The sequence below is a fragment of the Scyliorhinus torazame genome, chromosome 3 (genome assembly GCF_047496885.1).
Source record: "Scyliorhinus torazame isolate Kashiwa2021f chromosome 3, sScyTor2.1, whole genome shotgun sequence".
NCBI classification, from domain to species: Eukaryota; Metazoa; Chordata; class Chondrichthyes; order Carcharhiniformes; family Scyliorhinidae; genus Scyliorhinus; species Scyliorhinus torazame.
In genome coordinates, this window is record NC_092709.1 from 191,010,626 (window position 1) to 191,028,841 (window position 18,216).

General features: G+C 47.1%; 1 protein-coding gene across 1 annotated transcript in view; it reads right to left on the minus strand.

Moving 5' to 3' along the window:
• Nucleotides 1–2,709: 2,709 nt before the first annotated feature.
• LOC140408861 (BEN domain-containing protein 4) overlaps nt 2,710–18,216 on the minus strand; it is a 76,252-nt gene continuing 60,745 nt past the window's right edge. Inside the window, exon 5 of the mRNA XM_072496667.1 lies at nt 2,710–7,763. Coding sequence (XP_072352768.1) covers nt 7,543–7,763 — 221 coding nt within the window. The 3' untranslated portion in view covers nt 2,710–7,542. The remainder of the gene's footprint in view (nt 7,764–18,216) is intronic.

Below are 18,216 nucleotides of genomic sequence, written 5' to 3' on the forward strand. Positions count from 1 at the left end.
TATGCGTTCCTTCGTTCCCCTTCCCGCCTTTCTTCCCGCGCGCGGGAGAAACCCCGCGCCTTCCACAGCCCCCTCCGCCCCCTCTGGCGCAGCTCCTGTTGCGGCCTTGTCTCTCTTCCCCCAGCCCATATAACATTTCCTGCGCGTGATTGACCCCCTATATACAACAACCATCACACATCAAACCTCAAACATCCCCCCCACCCTCACAAACCCTCAGAGTCCAACTTTTCGGTTTGTATATAAGGTCCACGCCTCTTCAGGCGTTTCGAAGTAATAGTGTTGACCCTTGTATGTGACCCACAGTCGTGCTGGCTGCAGCATTCCGAATTTCACTCCTTTCCGGTGCAACACCGCTTTGGCCCGGTTGAAACCCGCTCTCTGCTTTGCAACCTCCGTGCTCCAGCCCGGGTATATTCAGATCTCTGCATTGTCCCACTTATTGCTCCGCTCCTTCTTGGCCCATTTCAGGACAAACTCTCTGTCCGTGAACCGGTGAAACCTCACCACCATCGCCCTTGGCGGCTCATTTGCCTGGGGCTTCCTCGCCAGCACCCGGTGTGCCGCGTCCAACTCCAGCGACCTCGAAGGGGCCTCCGCGCCCATCATCGCCCCAAGCAGCGTGCTCGCGTATGCCCCGGCATCAGCCCCCTCCACTCCTTCAGGGAGACCCAGGATCCGCAGATTCTTTCTCCTCGACCTGTTCTCCAGGTCTTCCGAGTCTTCCCGCCCACCTCTTGTGTAGCGCCTCGTGCTGCTCCACTCTCACCACCAGGCCCAAGAGCTCGTCCTCGTTCTGACTGACTCTTTTCTGTACCTCCTGGATCTTAGCTTCGTGGGCCTACCGGGTGATCCCGAGTCCTTCAATTGCCGAAAGCATAGGCGCCAGATTCTCCTTGCGCATCACCTCGCGCTGCTCTTCGAAGCAGCGCTTGATGAACTCCTGCAGCTCCCCTTTGTCCCTGGCCGCCGCCATTTTGGTTTTTTTTACCTCGCTTCTCCCGTTGCTCCAGTGCCGCTTTTCTGGCCGTTGCACTTCGGGTCCGTTTCATAGGCGTTGGAGTGGGACCTCTCTCTTCCCTTCCCCACGGGTTTTTGTCAAAAAAAGTTCTGTTGGGGCTCCTCTAGCGAGCCCGAAAGTCCGTGGTAGCGGGAGCTGCCGAATCATACGGCTTAGCACCGCATCGCCGCACCCGGAAGTCTCCGACACCACGACCATTACGGCATCCCCCACACTTGGTCCCGTCCAACCTCCCATGTTCAGTGCCCCTACCCCTATCCAACCTCCCATGTTCAGCATCCCTACCCAAATATGGTTCTCGTGCTCCCTCCCACCCGCTGCACCGGTCCACAGGAATGAAGCTCCGGAAGAGCCGCTCCAGGAGTCCACGCCTGTGCCTGCTCCGGGCCCAGCTCCACAGCCACCCAAAACGGCTGCAACACCAGTGCTTCGGCGGTCGCAACGTACGATCCGGGCACCAGACCGACTGTATCTGTAAACCCGTCACCCCAGCCGTACTTCATTTTTTAAACAGGGGGTGAATGGAACTACTGTTAATTCACCAGTGCACTGTGATATCATGTTACTGCTGTATCGTGTTACGTTATGTATTTAACCCTGTGGGCTCCACTTATGGGCCATTGTACGGCTTCACCCACAGGGGGATTTTTCGGGGCATGTACGGGCTCGCCCACGGCTCCACCCCTTACAGGAAGTATAAAGGCAGCTGACTTGCAGGGCCGCATTCATTGTTGTACCGGTCACAGGCAGGCTCAGTTGTAAGCTGATTAAAACCATGGTTTACTTCTCAACGTGTCTCTCAGTGAATTGATGGTCACATCACCACCTTTTGGCTCATGGCCACCACTGGAATTCCCCTGAAACCAGTCATGATGAACATGCTGGGGGTGTACAGGTAAGTATAGCCACCGGTCAGGCGGGCTCCATTGGGCGGGGTTCCTCTTTATATGTGGTGGGTGCCCCGATGCCTTGGGAGGGGGAAGTTCCCTATGCTTGAGGGGGGAAGTTACCCGATGCCTGTTTGAGGGGGGGGGGGCGATGTCTGTGATGGGGCATGCCCCAATGCTTGTGTGGTGGGGAGGGTGTGGGAGTGCCCTGATGTTTGCCGAGTGAGGAGGTGGGGGTCCTCTGTGTCTGTGGGGAGGAGGTGGAAGTTTAATTTCAGCGCAGTTTGGGGTGCCCTTTAAAGGTGGCGCCCCGATCTCTGTGGGACCAACTTTATCTATTCCATCAGGCCCCCACCCTACCAGTGTGATAGCACAAACCAAGCCCCCTGATTCTCTGTGCACTGAGTGCCAGAGAATCTGGAGTGAAAACTCGGCTGTGCATCTGGAGAGATACACACCGGTTTCAGTCAGAACCTGGCAATGACAAATTTGGGGGAAATTCCAAATAGTGTAAGTAATTGGGCAAGGAGTGGCAATCCAATGTATATTGCACTCCCAAGGCCAATCCTGTAATATGGCATTGCGAAGAGTAATATTTAAAATGTCTAATTATCTAACAAGACTGTTTCTCATTGATTTTAAAGTGGTTTCTTATGTGTCAGCATGGGCACTGAATGATTCTGGTGAGCCAATCTGTTCTACCAATTCCCTGAGCCATTTGTGCTCAGGCAGACATAGCGAAAGTTGCACTAAAGTCAAAGTTGTTTTGGTGGAAACAGCAAATAAGAGAAAACACAACTCTCTGTTTTCAGTGTCTTTATTAGACAAATCTTCAGAATGAAGTCACTCCGATTGCCTGCCTTTTGAGATATCAAAGTTGTTCATAAGGCAGATGTTGCCCGCCTGCACACACTACTGATCAGTTTGCTACATACAAAATCACAAATGTGTACAATTTCTTCCCCCTGCTGTTCACTTAAAAAAAAAAATTATCAAACCACAAAACCGGAAGATTCTAAAACATCAAATGAAATGCAGAAATTGGGATAATACAATAATGTTCCTGTAAGAACGCTATTTATTGTGTATTGTTGGTGTTTAAACCAGCAAGACAAAGTAGAACTTACATTGGGACCTACCGACACTAGGACCTACATACATTATCAAAATAAAAAAGATAATCGACATGTAACAAAAAGTCTCTGTTCCAAATCAGTGCACACTTTTAGTAAAGACAGAGAAAAGTACACTTGTGTGAGAATGCTAACATTACTAATCCTTTACAATTAACAGAACAAGAATATACATTTACTTATCACTGCACTGACCAGTCACTTTAACAGCGCAAATAACATGGGAAAAAGTGCTCAACCTCAATGCTGGGAAATTATCCCATGAATGATATTTCTCATGAACACGGGATTGAAGAACAAATTTGTCTCTCTCGGAGGCATGAAGAGTGATATTATTTCATGGTTATTTTTGCAGCATGTTTTGATGACATAGAAGGATGTGGGGTTCAACCATTTGTTAACAGTTAACAGAACTGCTTGTCAGAATGTATCCTGGCATTGGTATTAAATAAACTATCACATATCAGAAGCAAAATAAGGTTAATACTGTACATTGAAGCGCTTATTAAAATTAAGAATTGAAATGATTTGTTATTTCATTTCTTAGAGTAAATTCATTGATTCCATGTTCCCAGCAGGGAGCCCTAACGAAATAGAATGTGAGTCAGTTATTGTTGCCCCTGTTCTCGGAACTATGCTACCTTTGAGTGAGAGTCCCATCTGAAAACCTGTGAACCAACTTTAATGTTTATACATACTGTCTGATGTACTGAAGTCTGGTTTCAATCTGTGTGGGATTAGTTAATCTCTGTTGGGATTTCAATGGAAGTGCTACAGTTTGCATTGGTTCCCTTGAACTAGACTGGAGCCATAATTGACCAAGGTTTCTCAACCACAATTACTATGCAGAAAGTGTAATAGGTGATTGTCAGGCTTGACTGAAATTATAGCCAGATAGCCTACCAATGCTCGCTATTCAAACATTCACTCAAAAGAGCCTGAATTTCCCAGAAGCTTCTGGACCCTGGTGCTGGGACAAAATGGGGATTCCGTGCCAGCACTTACTGGCAGTATTGCCTTGTTAAGGACGGAGTGCCTGCTCTCGATGCTGCTTGCCCAAACAGAGGGCTGAAAGCTCCTGCAGCCTTGGCAATTCCTCTGGGAAAGATGGGCGTTGCTGAGGAATGTTGGTAGTTGCAAGGGTGCATGGGAGGCATGCATTTAAAATTAAAATTATTAGGGGCATAGCTGTTAGATCCTTCAAATAGGAGGGGAAACCTCTCCTTGTGCATTGTTTGGGCCACTGCTGCAGGCTTTCCTGCTTGCAGCACCCTCTTTGCAGCTTGGAGCCTCAATCTTGAATGGACTCATTCTCCCCCAGGCTTGCCACGGGGAGGCCGTCCCCATAGAGATGATGGCCTCCGCACATGTCGGAGAGCTGCTCCTCTGACAGCAAAATACCATCATGGCTGCATAATCACGCCCAAATCCATTGTGTGGGAAGCCAATCAAGGTTCACGCCCCAGTGGGAGACTTCATTCGCAATGGAAATTTGTGGGGGAGATGTGGGGGACAGTCTTGATGCTACTCCAAGCCCATCATCACAGGCTGGGAAAATTCAACCGATAGTTTATCCACAATGATCGCCATCTTGGAAAATCCACTGCCAGTATCCAGGGAGCAACACCTTGATGGGCATCAGAATTGAGAGAAAAGAAAGGCTATCAAATGAAATATTTATGGCAGGAATAAAATTACTCCAATGGAACAGATTTTCTATCCAGTGGCTGAAAGTCTGGCCCATATTTTAAACTTTGCTCCTGGGTATAGTTTCCCAATGAGTGAATTGTAAGAACACGCTAAGTAATTTGAGATATTGCCACTTACACTAAAGTGGTACAGTTAGATTTTATTGCTGATTTAGTCCACAGAACTGGTACAGCCAGGCTGAAGGCATTTCAGTGGAACTGACCGTAACACAAAGGAAATATGTCAGTTATTTTCTGAGATGCCAACTGAATTTAAAATTATAAACTGGAGTAAAGTATTGTTGCTCATATATAAATCATCTGCAGTGGAGGTCTCGGAGAAAGAAAGACTTACATTTAGATAGCGCCTTCAACCTTAGGGTGTACCAAAGCACCTTACAGCAACTGTTAAGTCATTTTGCAATGTTACTGCTGCTATAATGTAGGAAACACTACAATCAATTTATGCACATCAAGGTCCCACAAACAACAATGACATTAATACCAAATAACCTTATTTAGTGATGTTAGATGTATGATAATTGTTGGACAGAACATTGGGGAGAGTCTCCCTACTCTTCTGAAAAACAATGCTATGGGATCTTTTATATTCCTGAGAGGGCAGATGGTGCATCAGTTCAACATTTCATCTGAAAACCAGCATCTCCAAGGTCAGCACTTTATCAGTATTGCACTGATGTGTCAAACCAGGTTTTGTGCTCGAGTCTCTGGAGTAGGACTTGAGCCCACAACCTTCCAACTCAGAAGCACTAGTGCTACGGTTGATCTGTAGCTGCTATCCTGTTGGACACTATAAGATCATCCATAGGCCAGGATGGATTTGAAATTATCTTACAGTGTGAAGCACATTACACAATTTTCCAGAATTTCACAATGGATTAGTGGATCATTAAACCGGTTAGCTACCTCTTTATGAAAACACTTATTAGAATTGAACTAAACCGTTACCTGTTGGGTAAACTTTGGTCCATCATATAAAGGGGCTTCTCCAACTTTGTGGTACCAGTTCTGATGATGTGTTGCATCTAAAGCATTTACGTGGGATTTTACGGCACTGCTGCAGTGGGGTCAGGGGCATACCTTGTGGCAAACCGTTTCAAAGTCAATTGACTTTGACGGGGACGGAAAATCCTGCTGGCGAAAAGCCGGAAAATTCCACCCGTGGGCCTATCTTACACCTTCCCATACAGGTGAACCTATGGTATCTTACCAGTTTCTGTTCTTATTACAGATTTTCATCATTCACTGTCTCTCTGTTTATCATCATGCCAGAACTGTCAACACAGCCCTAAACATGCTACATCTTTAACCAAACTGAAATACTTACCACCCATCAGAAAATATTTTCATTGTGTCCGCTATGCAGGAAAACAATATCATGTTAGAAAAAGCACAGTTGTTGATAAAAAGATCACCAAGTTTTTAATATATATACATATATATATATTATACACAAGGTGATACACTCTATGATTGTCACTGTGAAAAGTATCTGTGAAAATATTTCTGATCTTCATAACATGTTCTTTATTTTGTTTCCTTTTCACTTTAAACTATGAATTATTCCAGCCAGAATGATATCCCCTCTTAGTTCCTGGCCATTTGTTTTAAGCTTCATTTATATGTGCTAAATGTTATGAGCTAATGGTTTATTAAAGTTTATTGATAATTGTAGGATATTTTTAAAGTCATACTGATCAGCAAGGGCAGCTGACTTTTTATAGTCACAACATGGGTACTTTGCCACTGTAGTAGTCAATCTGTTAGTGTATAAGAAACATCTCCCATGGGATAAAATAATTACTATCTACCTTTTAAAGTTAATTTCCTTGATAAAATTACTTTTAATACCAGTAATACAAATACAACAACATTCATCATTAATGCACTTGTATATGTGAACAGAAGGTATTCAAGCAAAGTGCAATATAACCATCGCCAGTGTCTGCACTTGGCAGATCAGCATTTTTGTAGGGAATGATACTTACCTGCGCTCATAGTTTATCTCCATTAACCCATACAACTAACAAAAGACAATGATATTACTTGTTGATTCTCTTGACAAGAGTGCTACATTTCTGAAGTGCTACCAGTTAACTGCTACATACTAAAGTTTGTAACTGAAACTGTGGTGAGATTTGAATTTATACAATAATAGGATCTATTTCCAGATTCAGTAAACTATATATTAGTATATATCTAAGGTACCTTTGAGACTGTGGGCTGAACTCCTGTTTTGACATCTCTTCAGATATTGTCAGTAATATAATTCAGTTGGAACAGGTAAAAGGACAACTCCAGATGATAATTGCAGAAGCTTCTCTATTATCCCAGGAGTTGGCTAAGCTCAGATGCCCAGGGTTAGACTCTGATGAACCTTAGCGCTATTTTTAATTTTATCGTTTCATAGGATTGATTTTCATCCTTTTAGAAAAATTACCTCATTTTAATTCAAAGGTTGTTTTTGCCTTACCTGGGCCAAGCATTGTGAACATGACATTACTTTGTTTTAACATGGACAGATTAAATAAAGTTCCTCAGTTCCAGGCCTGGAATAGCACTTCAGGTGTTCAGGAAAATGGATATTAACCAAATCAATCACAGTCACAGCAGGTTAACCTCTGAGGTCACTTTTGGTATATCTTCTGCAGGAAATGTTATCTTAATTAAATGTTCTAATTTGAAATTGATTTGCATCATAGCTAGTTGGTGTCAACACCAATACAACCATAGATTAATATACATTCATTTTTTACACCAATGTGGCAGTTATATATGGACGCTGTTGTTTCTTAGTCACCAGAGCCTTCATGGCAGCCCTTGTTAAACATTTCGTCTTGCGACATTTGATGGTCAAAGCCTTCATAATAGGATCCACCACTGCCTCCAAGGAAAGTTCCAACAGCACGTCCTTGACGAGCATGCCCAACAGCATCACTGAACACTTTGTTAATTTGTTCTTCTGAAGGCATCCACCAATCTGGGTTAGAGGTGCAATGCATCCGAATGAACTCTGCAAGTGGCACAAAGCAATTAAGGAGACCAAAAACATTGCAAATAAATGTTGCAAATTAGTTAAAATGTCAAGCTAGTGTCTTTTAATTTAAAGGAGCTTCCTATATTAACTTCCAGGACAGTAATTCCCAACCTTAAAACAAATTATCTATGCATTTCATTGTAATGTCTGCAGCATAAATATTTAGCATTAGTTTTGTAAATACGTAGAATCATATTGCACATAAAGAGGCAATATGGCTTGCAGCGCATGTGTTGACCATTTAAAAGATCTGTCCAATTAGCTCCAATTGCACAGCCCTGCAAATTTCTCCTTTTCAAATCTGGCGGGACTTTTCCCTATGGGTTTCGGAACCTGGATGTCAGGGTCAAATGGAGATAGAAATGCACATTGTGGGGGGAAACATTCACCAGGCAATGATTTTCCCTGAATTAATGCCATAAGGTAGGCTCACATAGAATGATTACAAGGCAGAAGAGACCCTTCAGCCCATTCTGTCCATGCTGGTCCTCAGTGAGAGCAACTCAGTTGGACACACTCCCCTACCTTTTCCTGTTTGCTGACACCACAAAACTTGGCAGGAAAGTGAGAGGTGAGCAGGATGTTAAGATGCTTCAAGGTGATCTGGAGAATTTGAGTGAGTGGGCAAATACATGGTAGGTGCAGTATAACATGAATGAATGTGAAGTTGTCCACTGCAGATGGAGAAACAGAATGACAGAGTATTATTTAAATAGTGACAGATTGGGAAATATTGACGTACAAAGGGACCTAGGTATCCTTTTACACCAGTCACTGAAAGCAAGCAGGCAGGTTGAGCAAGCAGTTTGCAAGGCAAATGTTATGCTGGCCTTCATTGCAAGAGGACTTGAGCACAGGATCAAGGATGTATTACTGCAGCTGTACAGGGCCTTGGTCAGGCCACACCTGGGGTATTGGGTGCAGTTTTGGTCTCCTTGATAAGCAAGGATATATCTGTCACAGAGGGAGTGTAGGGAAGGTTCACCAAACTGATTCCTTGGATGGAAGGATTGTCATATGAGGAGAGATTGGGTCAACTGGGCCTGTATTCACTGGAACTTAGAAGAATGAGAAGGGTTCCAATTGAAAATTGTGACAGGGATGGACAGACTGGATGCAGGGATGTTGTTTCCTCTAGCTGGGGGACACAGATTCATGATACAGGGTCGGCAATTTAGGACTGAAATGAAGAGAAATTTCTTTACTTAGATGGTGGTGAACCTGTGGAATTCACTACAACATGAGGCTGTGGAGGCCAAGTTACTGAATATATTCAAGAAGGAACTAGATAGATTTATAGACTCTAACGGTGCCAAGGGGCATGGGGAGAGTGCGGGAGCATGGTGTTGAGATGAGGATAACCATATTGAAGAGCAGAGCAGACTTGAAGGGCCGGATGAACTACAAGGGCACAAACTAATGAAAAAAAAGAGTCCATTCTGGGCGAGGTTAGAGGAGCCGTTGCTGGCCCTTGTAGCATCAGGAGTGACCCCACTATCCAATGTCACTCTTGGGGGCTCAATGGAAAATGCCCCACTGAAGCTGCACTCAATCGCAGTGCAGAAAGAGATCAGGATGCCATTTTTAAATAGCGCCCTGATTTCTCAACACCGCCTACGGCGACCCTGGTCCCCCCAACACTCCAACTCACCTGCTGGAGGGTTCTTGTACCCAGGCAGGGCATCCCCAGGCCTAATCCCTAGCGTGGACAAAATGCCACTTGGCACCTTGGCACTACCAGCTTGGCACCCTGGGTACCCGAGTTGCACTGCCAGGGTGTGCAGGTGGCACTGCTAGGATGTCAGACTGGAAGTGCCAAGGTGTCCAGGTGGCATAAGCAGTGTCAGGATGCCACTGCACCCAAATACCAGCCCCCAAGAGCCTCCAACTGCCTGGGAGACCGCCCCCCCCCCCCCCCGGAGCCTCCAATTGCCTGGGAGACCCCCCCCCGGCACGGTGCCATTTCCACCTAGTGCTAAACAGCGCCCAGATGGGTCCCCTCGGTGAGGCCGGTAGGTCCCAGGAGCCAGTTAGATCTGGCATCGGTAAAGTTAAGTGAGCTTTTAAGCTCACTTAACTCTGCAAGTCTATTGTCCTGCCCATTGTGGGTGTGATCTGGATAGCAACGTCTCACGAGAACTCCTTAGATCTCATGAGGTGTAACGACCATCGGGAATCTACCCTATATTTGTTGCCAATTGTCTTAAGTTTGTGTCCTTTGGTTTCCAACAAGTAGTTTTTTTCCTTATTTCTTCCTCTACCAAAGCGTTGGGGGGGTGGATGCTCGCACGGGGGTGTAAAGGCCTCGGAGGGTGGGGGAGGTAGGTGGCAATGTCGGTGTAGGTCATTGACCTTTCTACAGCACTGGAGGCCAGTCTTCCTGGTCACACTCCCGGTGCTCTGCCGCCACCTCGACCCTCCAGGACTCTCTGGACAACAGGATATCCCTCCTGGCCTCAATTGCATCACTGAGTGCTGAATTTGGTGCATTTGAGTGCCATAGTGAGAGTTTGGTGACTGAGGGAGTTAGGTGAGGGGAGAGTAAGGTGCTCCTTTCATTTCGTTTCCTACATTTCCGCAAAGAGCGAGAAGGGAGCCAGGAGTTTACAGAGAGTGCAGCTGATTGGGAGCAGAGTCGGAGGGCGGAGGTCCAGTTGGTCCACAGGGCAGCTATATTTTGTAAGGTAAGAGGGGATGGAGGCTAGGCCAGTTGCATGCTCCTCCTGTAGGATGTGGGTGGTGAGGGATACCACCGGTGTCCCCGCTGACTATACCTGCGGGAAGTGCATCCAACTCCAGCTCCTCAAAGACCGTCTTAGGGAACTGGAGCTGGATGAACTTCGGATCATCCGGGAGGCAGAGGGGGTGATTGAGAAGAGTTACAGGGAGGTAACCACACCCAAGGTACAGGACAAGAGAAGCTGGGTTACATTCAGGGGAAAGAAAACAAACAGGCAGACAGTGCAGGGATCCCTCGTGGCCGTTCCGCTTCAAAACAAGTATACCGTTTTGGATGTTGTTGGGGGGGGATGACCTACCGGGGGAAGGCCCTAGCGGCCAGGTCTCTGGCACTGAGTCTGGCTCTGGGGCTCAGAAAGTAAGGGGGGAGAATAGAAAAGCAATAGTAGTAGGAGATTCAATGGTTAGGGGAATAGATAGGAGATTCTGTGGTCGCGAGCGAGACTCCCGGAAGCTATGTTGCCTCCCGGGTGCCAGGGCTAGGGATGTCTCGGATCGTGTCTTCAGGATCCTTAAGGGGGGATGGTTAGCAGCCAGACGTCGTGGTGCACATTGGTACCAACGACGTAGGTAGGAAAAGGGGTGTGGTGGTAATAAACTAGTTTAGGCAGTTAGGCTGGAAGTTAAAAGCCAGGACAGACAAGAGTTGTCATCTCTGGTTTGTTGCCGGTGCCACGTGATAGCGAGGCTAGGAATAGGGAGAGAGTGCGGTTGAACACGTGGCTGCAGGAATGGCGTAGGAGGGAGGGCTTCAGGTATTTGGATAATTGGAGCGCATTCTGGGGAAGGTGGGACCTGTACAAGCAGGACGGGTTGCATCTGAACCAGAAGGGCACCAATATCCTGGGAGTGAGGTTTTCTAGTACTCTTCGGGAGGGTTTAAACTAATTTTGCTGGGGAATGGGAACCGGATTTGTAGTCCAGCAACTAAGTTAGCCGATATTCAGGATGCCAAAGCGTGTAATGAGGCAGTGGGGAAGGGAACACTGACAAAGGAGAGCACTTGCAGGCACGGAGATGGGTTGAAGTGTGTATACTTCAACGCAAGAAGCATCAGGAATAAGGTGGGTGAACTTAAGGCATGGATCGGTACGTGGGACTACGATGTGGTGGCCATCATGGAAACTTGGATAGAAGAGGGGCAGAAATGGTTGTTGGAGGTCCCTGGTTATAGATGTTTCAATAAGATTAGGGAGGTTGGTAAAAGAGGTAGGGGGGTGGCATTGTTAATTAGAGATAGTATAACAGCTGCAGAAAGGCAGTTCGATGAGTATCTGCCTACTGAGGTATGGGTTGACGTCAGAAGTAGAAAAGGAGCAGTCACCTTGTTAGGAGTTTTCTATAGGCCCCCCAATAGTAGCAGAGATGTGGAGGAACAGATTGGGAAACAGATTTTGGAAAGGTGCAGAAGTCACAGGGTAGTAGTCATGGGTGACTTTAACTTCCCAAACATCGAGTGGAAACTTTTTAGATCAAATAGTTTGGATGGGGTGGTGTTTGTGCAGTGTGTCCAGGAAGCTTTTCTAACACAGTATGTAGATTGTCCGACCAGAGGAGGGGCAATATTGGATTTAGTACTTGGTAATGAAACAGGGCAAGTGATAGATTTGTTAGTGGGGGGGCATTTTGGAGATAGTGACCACAATTCTGTGACTTTCACTTTAGTAATGGAGAGGGATAGGTGCGTGCAACAGGGCAAGGTTTACAATTGGGGGAAGGGTAAATACGATGTTGTCAGACAAGAATTGAAGTGCATAAGTTGGGAACATAGGCTATCAGGGAAGGACACAAGTGAAATGTGGAGCTTGTTCAAAGAACAGGTACTACGTGTCCTTGATATGTATGTCCCTGTCAGGCAGGGAAGAGATGGTCAAGTGAGGGAACCATGGTTGACAAGAGAGGTTGAATGTCTTGTTAAGAGGAAAAAGGAGACTTATGTAAGGCTGAGGAAACAAGGTTCAGACAGGGCATTGGAGGGATACAAGATAGCCAGGAGGGAACTGAAGAAAGGGATTAGGAGAGCTAAGAGAGGGCATGAACAATCTTTGGCGTGTAGGATCAAGGAAAACCCCCAAGGCCTTTTACACATATGTGAGGAATATGAGAATGACTAGAGCGAGGGTAGGTCCGATCAAGGACAGTAGCGGGAGATTGTGTATTGAGTCTGAAGAGATAGGAGAGATCTTGAACTAGTACTTTTCTTCTGTATTTACAAATGAGAGGGGCCATATTGTTGGAGAGGACAGTGTGAAACAGACTGGTAAGCTCGAGGAAATACTTGTTAGGAGGGAAGATGTGTTGGGCATTTTGAAAAACTTGAGGATAGACAAGTCCCCCGGGCCTGACAGGATATATCCAAGGATTCTATGGGAAGCAAGAGATGAAATTGCAGAGCCGTTGGCAATAATCTTTTCGTCCTCACTGTCAACAGGGATGGTACCAGGGGATTGGAGAGTGGCGAATGCCGTGCCCCTGTTCAAAAAAGGGAATAGGGATAACCCTGGAAATTACAGGCCAGTTAGTCTTACTTCGGTGGTAGGCAAAGTCATGGAAAGGGTACTGAAGGATAGGATTTCTGAGCATCTGGAAAGACACTGCTTGATTAGGGATAGTCAGCACGGGTTTGTGAGGGGTAGGTCTTGCCTTACAAGTCTTATTGAATTCTTTGAGGAGGTGACCAAGCATATGGATGAAGGTAAAGCAGTGGATGTAGTGTACATGGATTTTAGTAAGGCATTTGGTAAGGCTCCCCATGGTAGGCTTCTGCAGAAAGTAAGGAGGCATGGGATAGTGGGAAATTTGGCCAGTTGGATAACGAACTGGCTAACCGATAGAAGTCCGAGAGTGGTGGTGGATGGCAAATATTCAGCCTGGATCCCAGTTACCAGTGGCGTACCGCAGGGATCAGTTCTGGGTCCTCTGCTGTTTGTGATTTTCATTAATGACTTGGATGAGGGAGTTGAAGGGTGGGTCAGTAAATTTGCAGACGATACGAAGATTGGTGGAGTTGTGGATAGTGAGGAGGGCTGTCGTCGGCTGCAAAGAGACATAGATAGGATGCAGAGCTGGGCTGAGAAGTGGCAGATGCAGTTTAACCCTGAAAAGTGTGAGGTTGTCCATTTTGGAAGGACAAATATGAATGTGGAATACAGGGTTAACGGTAGAGTTCTTGGCAATGTGGAGGTGCAGAGAGATCTTGGGGTCTATGTTCATACATCTTTGAAAGTTGCCGCTCAAGTGGATAGAGCTGTGAAGAAGGCCTATGGTGTGCTAGCGTTCATTAACAGGGAGATTGAATTTAAGAGCTGTGAGGTGATGATGCAGCTGTACAAAACTTTGGCAAGGCCACATTTGGAGTACTGTGTACAGTTCTGGTCGCCTCATTTTAGGAAGGATGTGGAAGCTTTGGAAAAGGTGCAAAGGAGATTTACCAGGATGTTGCCTGGAATGGAGAGTAGGTCTTACGAGGAAAGGTTGAGGGTGCGAGGCCTTTTCTCATTAGAACGGAGAAGGATGAGGGGCGACTTGATAGAGGTTTATAAGATGATCAGGGGAATAGATAGAGTAGACAGTGAGAGACTTTTCCCCCGGGTGGAACAAACCATTACAAGGGGACATAAATTTAAGGTGAATGGTGGAAGATATAGGGGGGATGTCAGAGGTAGGTTCTTTCCCCAGAGAGTAGTGGGGGCATGGAATGCACTGCCTGTAGTTGAGTCGGAAACATTAGGGACCTTCAAGCAGCTATTTGATAGGTACATGGATTACGGTAAAATGATATAGTGTAGATTTATTTGTTCTTAAGGGCAGCACGGTAGCCTTGTGGATAGCACAATTGCTTCACAGCTCCAGGGTCCCAGGTTCGATTCCGGCTTGGGCCACTGTCTGTGCGGAGTCTGCACATCCTCCCCGTGTGTGCGTGGGTTTCCTCCGGGTGCTCCGGTTTCCTCCCACAGTCCAAAGATGTGCAGGTTAGGTGGATTGGCCATGATAAATTGCCCTTAGTGTCCAAAATTGCCCTTAGTGTTGGGTGGAGGTGTTGACTTTGGGTAGGGGGCTCTTTCCAAGAGCCGGTGCAGACTCAATGGGCCGAATGGCCTCCTTCTGCACTGTAAATTCAATGATAATCTATGATTAATCTAAGACAAAGGTTCGGCACAACATTGTGGGCCGAAGTGCCTGTTCTGTGCTGTATTTTCTCTGTTATATGTTCCTCCCTCTTGGCCTTGAACCTCTCCAACGACACCCGATCCTCCTCCAGAATCATCACATAAATCTCTGATATGACCCACCCTCCAACCCCATCACTGTCAACACCCCTTCAAACAACAAGGATGGCACCATCAGAAATGTTGGAAAAACCTTCTTTGCAAAGTCTTGAACCTGCATATACCTAAAGGCCTCCCTCCCGTAGAATCCCAAACTTCTTCATCAATTCATCCAAACTCGCGAAACGCCCTTCCAAAATAAGTCCTTCATCTCCATCACCCTCCATTCCTCCCATCCCCGAAACCTATTAGCATCCAACCTTGACCCTGCCCCTAATCTAAAGTGCTGCTGAACTTGCCTCCATATCTTGCCTCCAATAAAGAGCAGCACGGTAGCACAGTGGTTAGCACTGTTGCTTCACAGCACCAGGGTCCCACGTTTGATTCTCGGCTGGGTCACTGTCTGTGCGAAGTCTGCACGTTCTTCCCAAAGGGTTTTTCACAGTAACTTCATTGCAGTGTTAATATAAGCCTACTTGTGACAATAAAGATTATTATTACTATATCTTCAACATGGCCACCACCGCCGGCTCCCCGAATATTTCCCTGGAGCGAATGCGAACGGTGCCATTGCCTGGGCCCGCAGCCCCAACCCTTTACAAGAGCCTACCTCCATCTTCACCCACAAAGTTTACGGCTCTCTACTCAAAACCGCACCATCTTGGCGTTCACTGCCCAATAATAATACAACAGGTTTGAAAGGGCCAGACCCCCTGACTGCCACCCTCTCTGAAGCACCGTCTTCCTAATCCTGGTTACCGTACCTGCCCAAACAAACAACTGGGGCACTGCCAGGGTGCCAAGGGGCAGAGCCTCAGGGCAGTGAAGGGGCATGTGAAGGGAGTGCATAAAGGAAGGGCCTGAATTTGGGAGGCCTAAAGGTGTATGACGGGTGGGAGGGAATGAAGGGTGGGTATGAAGGGGGTGAGTGAAAGAGAATATGAAGGGTGAGGGGGTGAAGAGGATGCCTGAAAGGGGGTGCCTGAAAAAAAGGGGGCTCAAAGGAGGGGGTAGCCTTATAGGCGTGACCTTAATAGAGGGGGCCCTCACCGACCCCATAGCAGGGTATGGGGGAGGGTGGGGGCAATGCTCCGATGCCAGCGAGGATCGATGGGGGTGAGGCCGGGTCACCTCATCCCTGGGTGGTGAGGGGGTGGGGGGAGGGTGTTTGTGACGTGGACATTTAATGATGGAGAGGAGGTTGCTCCTCCAGAGTCGAAGTTGGGGCTGTTGCCCATATTTGCGGGGGGGTCGCAATGTCCATGGTGGGGGGGAATCTTCAGCTATATTTTGAGATATGGGTATCCCCAATGTTGGAGAAGCCGGTCTTTAGTTTCCCACTCCAAAAAAAAAGTCAAAGCGGACGGTCCAATGGCCATGCTGCACCTGAAAAGCAGCTTGCCACAGCGCAGCGTGGCCAATAAAAGCTGGGAGATCCTGATCCCAGGATCTACCCGGTTCGCAACGCCTCGCGAGATCCAATGCGATCTCACGAGATGTTGCAATGTAAACCAGCCCATTGTTGGCAGGATCGCGTTTTGGCAAATCTGCATATTACAGTTAGTCTCACTCTAACATGCAGATTCCCGAGATAACCGAGACTTTAGAATTCATCCCCTTCGCCTCAGAGACCTTGGGCAAGTACTGTTCAGCACTGGTCCCCACAAATGGGGAGATGGAACGCCACTCATGGAGGTCTCCCAGGGGATTGGGGGCCCTCAGCTGCATGCTCTTTGTGCAGGGTGATGCCCTGGCAGTGGAACCTGGGTTCCAGCCTGGCACTTCCATGGTGCCCAGGTGGAAATGCCAACTAGCATGGGCACCACCCTGCGTAAAGGGCATTAAGCTGGGGGCTTCGCTAAATGCACTCGCTATGCGCCTTTGTTCCCAATTAGTCGAATGGAGCCCTAAGTGTTAGGTATTCCAGTGAGAATCTCCTAAGCTCCAAAAAAAATGACTAAGTGAGGGTGAATTGTGAGCTGGATCGCGCCTAAACACCTGGTGGGAATCACCCTATGGGTCCCACCTAAAATCAAACTTCATTGTTTGGGATAATTTTGCTCGATGTTTGTATTCTGTGCAGCAAGTTTCGAGACACAAAGGTTGATGTAATGATGGCTTTCCTGAGTGGAAGGGCTTGGGTTAAATTTGGTGAATTAAGAATGTTTAGCTGTGAATCTGAAGCCGAGAGTTACTGGGATAGCAAAACGTTGTTTACAGGCAATGGGCTATTTTAGGGCTGCTACAATTGGCTTCAATGCTCTGAGGGTTAATGAGGGGGACAAAATCAGATCGCCCTACCATTTATGACCAACATTCAGTACCTTGGTTGGAAAGTATGTGTTGGACAGCGTTGGCTTTGCTGACTAGCACAATCAAACAGCATCACTGTCTGGACCCGCTCACAAAGTAGGCCTATCTGGGGGAAATACTGGTGGACAGTTAGTGCCTCTGAGACTTGTCCATCATGAACCAATGTATACAGGTGAGAAAGGAAATTTGGAAGATTAATTTAAAAAATAATTTGTGACTTGCCGTGACGATGATGTGCTGAGCGAATGCACATCAGGTGGCTCTCCTCCCAACTAGAACCAAAATAGTTAATTTCAGAGAAATTTGGTCTGAAAAGCAAACAGAAAGAACTCCGAAAGAGAAGGATGCACAGTGGTGAAGAGGATGTCGGCGAATGGTAGCTCAAGGGGCAAATGAGAGGGCTGAAGTGACGGAAAGGGACATGACCAGCGGGCAGATGAGCCAGTGGACCCACGAGGCGAGGTGGAAATCCCGGCTGCCCAAGAGTGGGGAAGACCGGCGACCCGAGCACTGGCGTCGACACAAGCAACAACTTCTCCCTCCCCACCAGGGAACGGGTGAAGCTTCCTAATAAAGAAGCTGGCTGTCATGAAGGAGGCAATTACAATAGAGATCCAGGTGGCGGTGAAGAAGGTGTGGCGGAGGCATTGGCCTCCCTCCAGCGCACAATCGATGATCTGGGGAAGAAAGTGGAGGCACTAAAGTCTCACCTTTCACGTTCTGGGAGACACTATAGGCTGAGTTCAGAGGGGAAATTATAGCCTACAAGGCACGCAGAGACAAGGAAGAGAGGGAGGCCAGGCAACAGCTGCTTGACTCCATCTTGGAGGTCGACAGAAAGTACTCCGAATCCCCGACCGCAGAGCTGCTGGCAGAGAGGAAAAAGCTGCAGATGGACGTTAACCTGCTATCCACTAGGAGAGCAGTACGCCAACTCCACCAGATATGGGGGACCTTATACGAACCGGCGATGGGAAGGGAACATTGCATGGACATTGCCTTGTTTTTGGAGTACATATAAATTTGATTTTGGATGTGTTAAGAGTGGTGCCATAAAGGTAAAGTCAGACCGTGAGGAGAGGGTAGGAAGAGGTTGTGAGAGAGAGAGG